The following is a 12,064-nucleotide window of genomic DNA, read 5'->3' on the forward strand; positions in this document are numbered from 1 at the left end:
AGATAGGCTACCTTTCTAGAAAGGAAAACAACACATTGATGTGATATATAATTCTTGACTACTTGATCAATGTTTTGTGTTACACCAAAGTAATTATCGCCTGGCTTGAACCAAGTCCTGAAGTACCTCATTAGACAGGCAAAAAGAGGCCAAGGGACTTCGGCCCCACCGGTCAAGAATCACAAGCAATTATTGGCAGGGAACAAGACACAGAGCCAAGGTCGGGACCGGGTGTAATACAGCGTAAGATTGGTGATACAGGGCCGAGGGGACCATCGTGACCAATTAAGGGTCAGTCTCCACCGACTAGTTTCAGGGCCCACATGTACTAGTTGGGCTACCCTGAAGTTAAAGGGTCCAGTCATTGGGCAAAGTAAAAAGTATGTACCGAATCCCAGTGTCCCGAGTGCTCCGTTGGCGTTTATTCTTAGGAATTAGAGGCATGAACGCAGTGGATGAATGACTACTACAGAATCTGTTCCCTTTTGATCCACTGGCATTCGTGCCTTGGCCAGGACTATGAAGAAGATGGCAGCGAGACAATGACATGGGATGGACACCAGTTGCCATGATTCATGCGGTGGGTTTTTGTTCAATATTTTGATGTTGATCATTATTATTACGTCGTTGCCTGTTATAAAACAACGAACCAAACAGGTCAAACAGGGCGATTGATTCTATTCTAAGTAAGACAGGCCAGACAGACTAAACCTCAGGCTCCTCTCGGCCCCCCCCCTTTCCCACTCCTGTCCATTCTTCCTTTCTCCGTCGCCTCCTCGCCTCCTGCTATTTCTTGTTTCTTATTCTTCCCTATCACTTCCTTCCCTCGTTACATACCTCTTTGGATACTTTTTTTTTTTTTTTTTATTTCCCGCAATTCCATTCCACGGCTCAGTGTTTCAGCCGTCAGTCACTCGTTGTAGTATATATACTCTTCTAGACTTTCTCAATCCACTCCGCGATTGTTATTTCATTAATTCGACCTGATATCACTGGGTCTGCAGATCAAGTTGATCAATCCCTCGTTGTCTTCCGCTGCAGATCATTAACTGTCGTCGCTGCGGCTGGTATACGTTTGAACGACTGTCAATAGATTCTCATCATGAAGGCCGCATTTGCTCTTGCCGGGGCTTCGCTCGTGGGCAGCGTCCTGGCGACCTTGCCTGCCATCGAGTCGAAGGTAGTCATCAGGTGTTGCGCTTGTCGCGGTCGCATTCATGGCTAACTTGGGAAATTCTGCCTTAGGGGAACAAACTCTTCTATTCCAACAATGGCACTGAATTGTAAGTGGAAAACCCCTGGCGCTCAAAGCATCGGTGAGATGGCGGAACTAATATGATATTAGCTTCATCCGTGGTGTTGCCTATCAGCGTATGTTCCATGCCGGAAAATCTTGAGTCGAGGTAATTGGACTGGGAACTAATGTTGATCTATAGAGGAATATTCTTCCAATGGCACCAGCAGCTCCAGCACAGGCTACGGTAACGAATCCAACGGCGACTACACCGACCCTCTGTCCGACCCCAAGAAGTGCGAGCGTGATATCCCTTACCTGAAGGAACTGCGGACCAACGTCATCCGTACCTATGCCGTTGACCCCAAGGCCGACCACACTGAGTGCATGAAGATGCTTGACGACGCCGGCATCTACCTTATCACCGATCTGTCCTCCCCTTCGGAGTCGATCAACCGTAACGACCCCAAGTGGGACGTGGACCTGTACTCCCGCTACACTAGCGTTGTCGATGCCTTCGCCAACTACACCAATGTTATTGGTTTCTTTGCCGGTAACGAGGTCGCCAACGACAAGAACAATACCAACTCTATTGCGTTCGTCAAGGGCGCTGTTCGTGACATGAAGAAGTATATCAAGGCCAAGAAGTACCGTGAATCCCTGCTCATCGGTTACGCCACCGACGATGACGCTAGCATCCGTGATGACCTGAAGAACTACCTCGTTTGCGGTGAGAGCGATGCCATGATCGACATGTTCGGTTACAACATCTACGAATGGTGCGGCGATTCGTCCTTCGAGACCTCTGGTTACAAGGAGCGCACTGAGGAATTCAAGGATTTCCCTGTTCCGGCATTCTTCTCCGAGTATGGATGCAACGACCCTAAACCTCGCAAGTTCACCGATACCCCTGTCCTGTACGGCCCCAAGATGAACAACGTCTGGAGCGGTGGTATCGTCTACATGTACTTCCAGGAGGCCAACGACTATGGATTGGTGAAGGTCGATGGTGACAGCGTCAAGACTCGCGATGACTTCTCTAACCTCTCTGAGCAAATCCAGAAGGCCACTGCCACTGGCGTCAACAGCGCCAGCTACACTGCCCCTGCTGCTGCTACCGCATCCTGCCCTGCGGTTGGCAAGGACTGGGAAGCTACCAGTGAACTCCCTCCTTCTCCTAACCCGGATCTGTGCTCCTGCATGGTTGATTCCTTGTCTTGCGTCGTTAAGGACTCCGTCAAGGAAGACGACTACGAGGACCTGTTTAACTACATCTGCGCCAAGGATGGAATGTGCGATGGTATCCAGAAGGACGGCACCAAGGGCAAGTACGGAGCGTACAGTGTCTGCTCTCCCAAGCAGCAGCTCTCCTTCGTCATGAACCAGTGGTACGAGAAGAGCTCCAACAAAGACCAAGCCTGTGACTTCAATGGTTCGGGCCACACCCAGAGCGCCTCCAAGAGCGATGGCCAGTGCTCTGACCTGCTGAAGCAGGCCGGCAGCGCTGGTACTGGCAGTGTCACCGCTTCTCCCACTGCCGGAAGTGCCGCCGCTGGCAGCACCTCCTCTTCCACCTCCAGCGCCGACAGCGCTGCCGGTGCCGTGAGCCCAATGGCGGTCAAGGTTGGCGGCTGGCAGTTCGGAGCTTACATCATGACTGCCTTTGTTGCCGGTGCTGGAATGCTCCTGCTGTAAAGTAGTAACATGTATGGGCTCAAGAATGTTAGCAGAATAGTGAAATGTGGCTGGGGGGTGATTTCGTTCGTTGGAGTGTATTTATCCATGTGATTTTTGGAATCTTAAGACGTACATACTTTAGCCAATAACTCAATCGTTCATTCTTTCGAATATACCTTGTTATGTCCATTGCCTATTTAATCAGTGTAACTGTATACTATATACTCCGTCCGTAGGTATTGAAGTGCGTCGAGTAACGTCTGATGTCGGCTACCTCTGCCGACTCGGTGTTGTACTCCGAACGTCGACAGTAGCGGTGTCCCTTATCTCGGCCACACAAACGGCATGCCGACCCATAGCGGAAAATAATCCGGATCTACATGTATTTATAGTTGTTAACTGTCCAGTAACTCTGTTCTGTAGTTATTCAGGCATTCTATCCATTCTTATTTGTTCTAATTTTGGCCTAACTTTGGATTACCGTGAGATTTTCGCATATACCGAGCAACGGTTAAGATCGAACCCTAATTCCATGGCCGGCCATGGGTCAACCCGATCTTGAATCTCAAACCCCCAAAACTATAGACGGGGCCACGAAAGAGAAGGAAGAGAAAGGCAGCAAAGTTGAAAAGGGTTACGGTCTTCCTTTGTGGCGGAAATGTATCATCCTCTTCGTCGTCAGTTGGATGACTCTTGCCGTTACCTTCTCGAGCACATCTCTTCTTCCTGCAACCCCCGAGATCGCCGAGGAGTTCAACACCACCACTGAGACCCTCAACATCACCAATGCCGGCGTTTTGCTGGCTATGGGCTTCTCGTCGCTTATCTGGGGTCCCTTGAATAATCTGATCGGAAGAAGGCTCTCGTATAACATTGCGATCTTCATGCTCTGTGTGTGTTCGGCAGCGACGGGGGCTGCAGTAGACTTGAAGATGTTTACGGCTTTTCGAGTGTTGAGCGGTTTGACGGGGACGTCATTCATGGTATCGGGACAGACCATTCTGGCGGACATTTTCGAACCGGTACTTTTTCGCTACCTTTCTCTATGCTCCTGTGTACTAGTCAGTTAAGTACTAATAATGGCCGATAGGTTGTCCGTGGTACAGCCGTGGGATTCTTTATGGCTGGATCTGTCTCCGGTCCTGCAATTGGGCCCTGTATCGGAGGCCTCATCGTCACCTTCTCCAGCTGGCGCAATATCTACTGGCTCCAAGTCGGCATGACAGGATTCGGCCTGGTTCTAGCCATTCTCTTCGTCCCCGAAATCAAACAGGAATCCAAAGAGGAACCCGAAGAAAAAGAGAAGAGGACAGTACTTTCCGCCCTACGCCTCTTCAATCCCCTCCGAATCTTCAGACAATGGGTCTATCCCAACGTCTTCTTCTCCGTAAGCCCTCCTTCCACTAACTAAAACTACACCAGACCTCATCAACTAACAATACCTCCCCAAAAAGGACCTAACCTGCGGTCTCCTCGCCACATTCCAATACTCGCTCCTCACATCCGCCCGCTCAATCTTCAATCCCCGCTTCCACCTCACAACAGCACTCATCTCCGGCCTCTTCTACCTCGCCCCAGGAGCTGGCTTCCTGATCGGCAGCATCATCGGCGGCAAACTCTCCGACCGTACCGTCCGCAAGTACATCGTCCGTCGCGGCTTCCGATTGCCCCAGGATCGCCTCAACTCCGGCCTCGTCACCCTGTTCGCCGTGCTACCCGTTTCGGCGCTGATCTACGGCTGGACCCTGCAGGAGGAGAAGGGTGGTATGGTCGTGCCGATTTTGGCGGCGTTTTTTGCAGGTTGGGGGCTTATGGGCAGTTTTAATACTTTGAACACTTATGTTGCTGGTGAGTTTTTCCATCCATCCATCCATCCATCTATCTTTCTTTCTTTCTTTCTTTTGTTTCCTGTCACGTGTGCAAAGGCGTGGAATGGTTGCTAATAATGATACAGAGGCTCTGCCGCATAAGCGCTCCGAAGTCATCGCTGGAAAGTATATCATCCAGTATATCTTTTCGGCGGGGAGTAGTGCGCTTGTGGTGCCGATTATTAATGCCATTGGGGTTGGGTGGACTTTTACCATTTGTATGTTTGACCTTCTTCTTCTTCTTCTTCTTCTTCTTCTTCTTCTTCTTCTTTTTTGTTTGTTACGGGAGGTTATATGTGACTGACTAATTGTGTAGGTGTGATCTTTTCCATCATCGGTGGTCTGTTAACGATGGCTACCGCGCGATGGGGTCTGGATATGCAACAATGGGTGGAGAGGAAGTTCCGCATTCATGATAAACCAGGGTTTTGATTCGATTTGATCTTATGATTATGGGTATGGGTATGGATATGGTTATGGTTACGACAAAGCATTTTCTTATAGACATTAGAGATGAGATAGATCTAAAAGTATAGAGATAAACTTAATAGACTGATGAATTGTTTTTTCTTTATAATCCATGGCACGTGTACAGATTCTCGTCGTTCATGAATGTATCCACTGGATGTAACAATCCCAGATCAAAGTCGGATTGAGCCAGGAAGTCCTGCATCGTTGGTTCCAGGAACGCCATTGCCGTTGTTATCCCCCCTGCTGTCGTTGGGAATGTAAAGTTTCCTGGCGATATGGTGGTGTTACTACTTTGAGCAGGGCCATACCCCGGATTATGGCTGATCAGATCGGCCCCCGCTGTTGTGAGTAGGGAGGGAACGGGGACAGTCGTGGCAGGGGTAACTGCCGAAGCTGTCGGGGGTAAGGTGGATGGAGGTATCATTGGACCTGAACCTGATGCGGTGATGTTTGGTTGACCAGCGGTTGAGTTTGATTTAGGGTCCTTTGATTTACGCAGGTCGAGACACTGTTTCACTTGTTCTAGGTTGTGGTAGAACTCTGATGCCGCTAGGTTCCCGTTCTCGCTCATGGACCGGAGCACTTCTAGACCGGATTCGAAGGCTCCCAGGTCGGATGGACTGCCGATTGGGAGGAAGCTGGACATTGCGAGTACGAGCGCCGAGGAGAAGAGATAGTGCGCGTGGAAATAGCCGAATACTGGGAGGGAGCCGTTGATCCATTTTGTCAGGATGAGGGAGTGCGAGTGGCGGGCGGCATGGATGCAGGCTTCACCGAGGGTCAAGACGGGTTGAGAGATGCTTTCGTGGTTGGGGTTTGGGGAGTTGGTTTCGTTGAGCTTCATGAGGAGGTGGAGGAGCGTTGGACGGGTGGTTAATATAACGCACTGTTTTCGCTGGTTAAAAGAGGTGACGTGGACATACAGAATGAGCCAAGACATACCTGGTTGAAGGAAAGATGTAAAGAGCTGATATGTTTCATATAAGTCCCCGGATCGTCGTCGTTAAGTCGAAGATGTTCCGGTAGCGTTTCCACCCAGTTTTTCAACGCCTTCAGTAGTTTCTGCACCCGTTGTAGAAATGTCTCGCTATACTTTCGTCGACTGTATAGCTTTGCAATGGTCTCGCCCACGATTCGAGCTAGTTTAACATTAGCTGTCAGATATTCCGTATCTGTGAATTGCTCCTCGTGCAGCGTTGCCGGACTGATATTGGAGGGCATGTCCAAGTGGATGTCATCGTCAGGGATCTGTGAAGGATGGCCCATCTTAGATCCCCACATGCGATCAAAGATGTATATCGTCCACCATATCCGGATACGGTGTTGACGCTCCACGGGGTCGATTAGCTGCGACTCGGGAATATTGTGGTTCAGTCCAATCGACAGCCCCAACCGCAAGGCAGTCCCGATCAACACCAAGGCCGAATGACGTCGGTTAAGGTAATAAGAGAACAAGGACTGGTTTCTTAGCTGATTTACTGCTTGCGGGGAGAGGACACTTACCAATAGCAATAGGGTCTCTAGATGTGTGATACTTGTTCTTTCAGGCAAAACCTGCCCCAAGCTCAAGGCGCGCGCAAAGTACGAGGTCCCCGGCACTCTGGACCCAGATAAGGGCTCAGCTCTCATCGAGTAAGCTTCCCCGAACGCGAAAAGAGCAAAGAACTTGCATTGATTGACAGTGCAGTCAAAGTCGCCCGTTCGATATATCTCCTCGAGTTTCTCCAACGTCGACTTGCGAAGGACTAAATGATATATAGAGCCGACCTGACGTAACGCTATCTTTACCAGCAATCGAGCCTGCTGGAAACTGGGCCATTGGACATTGGTAGCATTGGCCTCTGCGATCTGCTCTTCCTTGACATACTGTGTCCGAGGGATATGAGGCAAGGCATTGTTGCCCGTCAGAAACCGACGAAAGCGTGTCGCAAACGCTGTACAGGCCGCCTCTCCTACGAAAAGTGGAGGTGCAGATGGATCGTAGCGGTGAAACCATGCACGGTCGCCAATTAGGGGATTGCGCACACTGGTATTGCTCTCATCCGGCGCGTCTGCTGGTGGCACCGGCTCTGGCTCGGCGTCATGGTCCGCTTCGGTCGCGTTGGCCGAGGATGCCGACTGTTCTTTCAGGCGTTGGTTTTCCGATTCAAGAAAATTCAAATAACTTGGCATGTAAGCTCTGATGCCCGATAAGATCGTGAGATGGTGAGTCATACTTCTCGCTCACTTTGACCTGTCGATCCCTTGGTGTGTACTCGCATTTGTCCGCACACCCAACCTGCCGACATTTGGAGCACGGCTGGTCTCCGGAGCATTTGATTTTATGGTCATGACAGCGTTGACAACTGTAGTTGGATTAAGGTGCGATGAGTTTCGATCGCCAGTTGAACCAAAATCCAGGGTAGCGGGTCACGTACGCAACAATCTTCCTTCGTTTGGACGGGCTGCTGGCCTGATCGGTGGATCTGCTCTGTCTTCTGCGATTCATGGCATGGAATTGGCTGTCCTGGATTGAAGATAAGCACTGACCCTACCTATCTATCCACTTGAGCTGTTGGCAAAACGTTGGTTGGAGTTTGCTATTTTCGGGTGCATCGACCGTCGGTTGTCGGCGTTCTTTTCCTTTCGCCGAACGGAGTTCTCGGTCCTCTCCGGAGCCTTCAAACCCTACCCTGGTAATAATTACGCCCAGATTAATGTCTGGTGTATGTACATTGATTTACACAACTACTGTCGCCCAAAATTATTTACAATCCAGTCAAACCGGTGCTCCGTTCCCGGTTGTTCAGCCCAAAATTCAAACAGATCATGATTCATGATCACGCAAATTGCTGCCCGTTAGAAGAAATTCCAGGCACTCACCGCGCCCATATCGAGCCCTTCAATGAACAAGTCAGTCCACGGTAGATCTACCCTGACATCAGGTAAATGTGGAGACATGCCCACAGGGTCTCCAAATATCGCGTCCCGATCCCGCGGTGAAAATATGTTCGTCTGCAGCCCAAACCATGATTGGAACTCATCGTCCACGGCAGAGATTGGCTGCTCAGTGTCGTCGAACAAAGTTAAGATTGCGGTCCCCAGTCGCTCGATAATGGAAGAACACTTCTCTCCTACGGCACGGCCGTTTGAGATGCCGCGAAAGAGGGTTAGAAAAGTTGAGATGTTCGTACTGATCACAGGTTTTGTCAGATCCTGGCGGAGAGCTGGCGATGCTCGAAGGGCGTACAGCATAGTCAACGCAGCCAAGAAAAGGGAGTGAATTGCCACAAAGGTATATTTTATTTTGTTCCGCGCATAAAGTGAGCTATAGGAGCTGATGAGGCCAATGGCTGCTTCGGTGCAGATGCGGAGGTCATCCGCTGAGAGGATTGGCGCGGTGCGAGATGGACGATATAACGACATGATTGCATGGTTGAATGCAATATGAAACCATTCAAGGGACTGGAAAGTGGAGTGAGTATGGGGGTATCTTGGGGCAGTGACGAGCCACATGTTCAATTCAGAATAATAATATGATCGCAGGGTATCTATCTCGTTGCGCGCAGATGAGCTACGTACGGCGGGATGAAAGGCCTTGTAGATCTCGGCATTCATTCGGCGTAGTTTTATGATGTGTATAAATGTTGAGGTATCTGTGACCGTGGGAATTGTCACGGATTCTGGATCGGGAGGCTCAACTGCATCACGTAACTGATCATCGGATAGCTGGAGAGGCAAAGGGGTAGATATATCTGTGTCTTGAATGCCCAGCGGTCGACCCATATTGACTGCAATGCTGCAATCCATGACATACGCGCACCAGAACACCCGCTTGGACATCTCCGTGCGGAACAAGTCTAGACCCACAAGACTCTCACGGCGATGCAGATCGATTCCAGTTGCCAAACGGAGGGCAAGTCCCGATGTGTACCATAAATTCACTGCCTGTGGCTCATTGTGGCCATACATGCAAAGAAGCAACAGGCATTGCGCGCATTCAAAATCATCGATGCGCATAACGTAATGCAACTCCAGCACGGCCCGACCGAAGAATTCCCGATGAATAAACCGATTTTCTTGCTCGACCCAAGACTTCTCCGTCGCCGCAATCGCTAAGACCATATATACAAAGAAATTGGATACCGGGTCGACTTCCAGATTAGTCATGAAAGGAGTAAGATATTTGGATTCGAAGGTTGGCCGATGGAGCACTGGGAGGTAAGGCCAGCGGCGCTCAAAGAAGATATTCACAAGCTCTACATAGGCAGCATCATTGAGAAGACTCAAGGAAATAGGCTGTTCTGTTGGCATTGAATCATCCCCCCAGAGATTCCAGGCGCAACTCAATGTGCTCATATTCATGCCCTCAATATTAGTACTCTTAGAGAAAGTTGGCCGGAGAATGCGGCCTGAGTAAGAACAATTGGCGTTACGCCGTAGGTCTCGACTCTGAGGCACAACAGATTCAGAAGTCCCCATGGTATCGTGGTGATGGGATGAGGAATTGGCCAACGCGAGGCCATCCAAGGCTCGAGGGTTGGCACCATCATGCAGACTGTCCTTATCCTTCTGTGCTAGTAACTCCTCGTGCTGTTGGGCTAGAGCTTCATAGCGACGCTCCAAGGATGCCAACTGTTCACGAAGCGACTGACATCTACAGTCGGCATCACTTTGTCGAATCAATAGTCTTTCTGAAGGTATGCATGTCGCACCCGCCCTGGCGCACGGCCCGCATATTGGCGTTTTACCATCACACTGGGGGTACGGTCATCAGCCGAACTTGAGGAATGCGGTTCAGCAAGACGAAAGAAAGGCTTACTTTTTGTTTTCGCCGTCGACAGCGCTCACAGGCGGCAGCACTCCGAGTGAGTCCACGACGGTGGCGCCGAGGAACTGGGCTGGAAGATGGAGTTGCCATGGATTAAATCGCCGGGAGTTCACATTTCCCCCCTGAGAATCGCCACTTAACTGGGCATATTTGCGGTGCTGAGCGCCTTCTCCACATTCTGTCCCTGAGAGAAAATGCAATCGAGCTAAATCGACCGTTTACATTTGGATCGAGGGCACGTGATCCAGATGGACTGCCCCGTTCAATGAGCCAATCACGTTTTGATCATTTAACAATCATTTCATGCATACATGAGGATACTTAACCTTGGGACAAAGCTCATACTGTAGGCGCTGATACATATGCATCTAACTCTTAGTTTGCGAATCCAGCATTCTATCTTTTATACATGTCATCTATGTGCCCAGTAAATTCATGCCCTTCAGTCTGTTTACATCGACTCATCCTTCCAAAATATGCGTCCCTCAAAGAGACGGCGAGCTGTCCTAAAAACGGTAGCAGCCGAAAGTGCTCCATTAGGATCAAAGTCTGCTCCAACCAGTAGGTTGCCGCTGGTATGTCCGATGGTGATACCCGCCTGATCCACAGGTTGTTTGCTAGCAACATCAGCCACGGTGCTCCCCTGGACTCGAGCGGCAGAGGCCAGAGCCAGAGCTACAGTGATTGGGACCGCCTTGTGGGGTTGCCCGACGGAGATCGAGCGGGCGAGAACGTCCACATCACTGGCAGTCTGTTTCTGTTGGACCGCTCGTTCATTTTCGGGCGGCGTTGACACTAGACAGATTTTGGGTACACTCCCAGGAATAGTCTCTGGCGTTGATGCTAAGCCCATCTTCACTCCTGCTTGACGACGGATTGAATCTAGACGTGCTAGCAAGTCTGGATGCACTTCTATCTCGTCGGGGGTCAGATTCCCGTCCACGCCAAGGTCACTGGCGCGGACAAAGGTACAGGGGTTGGCGACATCAATGCATGTTGCTGCTACCCCATCGAATGTATCAACTACATTTCCTGTAGGGAGTAGTTTCCCGGTTCGAGACCCAGCTGGGTTCAAGAAATCGAGTTTAATGCGTGCTGCTGTGCTTGCAACGCCATCGATGGCGAACGTACCGCTCGAGGCGGCCTCGCCATCAACAACTGGAAAAGTCGCACGAATGACTTTGCCCGTGTTGGTATTATGGATTCGTATTGACGCATCAGTCGCGTTGGAAGACACCTGGACAAGCTTAGAGTCGACGGCAAAGGGACCAACTGCACTGATCATGTTCCCACAGTTGCTTGAGTAATCAACATCTGGTGTCTTGACCCCCAGGGAAACGAAAGTGTAGTCGACATCAGCCTCTGGATGTTGTGATTTGCCGACGATGCAGATTTTGGAGAGACTGGAGATCCCCCCACCAAGCCCATCAAGCTGACGACCGTAGGGATCGGGACTGCCAATCACATCCAAAAAGATAGGATCCCAAGATTTTCTGTCACGAGGTAGATCTTCCTGCCGGAAGAAGACCGCCCTCGACGTTCCTCCCCGATAGTAAGCTGCAGGAAGAGAGCGCTGTTTCTTCATTCGAAATTGTTCGTTTTGTTGCTGGCATAGACTATAAGAATGAGATACCCATCGTCTGGATGAAAACCCTGAGATGGACAAATGCCCTGAGAGACGCTGTGGAAAGGGTGTTGTGCGTGATAGCATACCGGCCAGGATAGTGTCAAGGTACAGAAAGAAAAGAATAACAAATACGATCTAACTAGGTATGGAGTACTGAATGAGACTGTCTGCGATGCCTTTAGTGGTCAGAAACTGAAGTTTCATATAAGGCGAGCTTCTCGGTCGAGCTTCGGATAGATCCGATGCTATGATCAGATGATCTCAACCGCATAAGTGAACTATTTTTGCCCTATAGAGTAGATCCCATTGAGACGGCTCATCTGCAAGATAAATTACGATTACAGGGGATATATCAAGGGTATCATTGGATGTGCCAG

The 12,064-nt window shown here is 50.1% G+C and overlaps 5 protein-coding genes across 5 annotated transcripts; 2 read left to right on the forward strand and 3 right to left on the reverse strand.

The window, feature by feature from the left end:
* Window positions 1-1,102: 1,102 nt before the first annotated feature.
* F9C07_10002 (1,3-beta-glucanosyltransferase gel3) lies at window positions 1,103-2,929 on the forward strand (the record flags this gene model as incomplete). The annotated part of the gene is made up of 4 exons (XM_041289415.1): window positions 1,103-1,180; window positions 1,246-1,283; window positions 1,346-1,371; window positions 1,437-2,929. 4 exons carry the CDS (start codon window positions 1,103-1,105, stop codon window positions 2,927-2,929), a joined length of 1,635 nt encoding a protein of 544 aa, XP_041142421.1.
* A 183-nt stretch (window positions 2,930-3,112) lies between these two features.
* Window positions 3,113-5,340, forward strand: F9C07_2277165 (synaptic vesicle transporter). The gene is made up of 5 exons (XM_041289420.2): window positions 3,113-3,933; window positions 4,002-4,298; window positions 4,366-4,759; window positions 4,866-4,997; window positions 5,096-5,340. Exons 1-5 carry the CDS (start codon window positions 3,454-3,456, stop codon window positions 5,209-5,211), a joined length of 1,419 nt encoding a protein of 472 aa, XP_041142422.1. The 5' UTR covers window positions 3,113-3,453; the 3' UTR covers window positions 5,212-5,340.
* A 10-nt stretch (window positions 5,341-5,350) lies between these two features.
* Window positions 5,351-7,738, reverse strand: F9C07_2056277 (fungal-specific transcription factor; the record flags this gene model as incomplete). Its single annotated transcript, XM_071508588.1, has 5 exons — window positions 5,351-6,136; window positions 6,193-6,708; window positions 6,754-7,414; window positions 7,467-7,595; window positions 7,668-7,738. The coding sequence occupies 5 exons, from the start codon at window positions 7,736-7,738 to the stop codon at window positions 5,351-5,353; spliced, it is 2,163 nt and encodes a 720-aa protein (XP_071363655.1).
* Window positions 7,739-7,913: 175 nt separating this feature from the next.
* On the reverse strand, window positions 7,914-10,330 carry F9C07_1200187 (fungal-specific transcription factor domain-containing protein). Its single transcript, XM_071507744.1, has 2 exons — window positions 10,052-10,330; window positions 7,914-9,987 (listed from the first exon to the last, which is right to left on the reverse strand). Exons 1-2 carry the CDS (start codon window positions 10,148-10,150, stop codon window positions 8,089-8,091), a joined length of 1,998 nt encoding a protein of 665 aa, XP_071363656.1. The 5' UTR covers window positions 10,151-10,330; the 3' UTR covers window positions 7,914-8,088.
* A 181-nt stretch (window positions 10,331-10,511) lies between these two features.
* Window positions 10,512-11,645, reverse strand: F9C07_10005 (DUF453 domain protein; the record flags this gene model as incomplete). The annotated part of the gene is made up of 1 exon (XM_041284605.1): window positions 10,512-11,645. One exon carries the CDS (start codon window positions 11,643-11,645, stop codon window positions 10,512-10,514), a length of 1,134 nt encoding a protein of 377 aa, XP_041142424.1.
* Window positions 11,646-12,064: the final 419 nt, after the last annotated feature.

This window comes from Aspergillus flavus, chromosome 2 (assembly GCF_009017415.1).
Source record: "Aspergillus flavus chromosome 2, complete sequence".
Taxonomy (NCBI): domain Eukaryota; kingdom Fungi; phylum Ascomycota; class Eurotiomycetes; order Eurotiales; family Aspergillaceae; genus Aspergillus; species Aspergillus flavus.

What these genes read in the sequence shown, in the direction of transcription:
- F9C07_2277165 (XM_041289420.2), top strand. Translation starts at nt 3,454, where the DNA reads ATGGGTCAACCCGATCTTGAATCTCAAACCCCCAAAACTATAGACGGG. An exon ending in ATCCCAACGTCTTCTTCTCC is followed by an intron (nt 4,299 to 4,365) that starts GTAAGCCCTCCT and finishes CTCCCCAAAAAG; the next exon opens with GACCTAACCTGCGGTCTCCT. An exon ending in TTTGAACACTTATGTTGCTG is followed by an intron (nt 4,760 to 4,865) that starts GTGAGTTTTTCC and finishes ATAATGATACAG; the next exon opens with AGGCTCTGCCGCATAAGCGC.
- F9C07_1200187 (XM_071507744.1), bottom strand. Translation starts at nt 10,150, where the DNA reads ATGGCAACTCCATCTTCCAGCCCAGTTCCTCGGCGCCACCGTCGTGGA. An exon ending in GTCGACGGCGAAAACAAAAA is followed by an intron (nt 9,988 to 10,051) that starts GTAAGCCTTTCT and finishes CCGTACCCCCAG; the next exon opens with TGTGATGGTAAAACGCCAAT.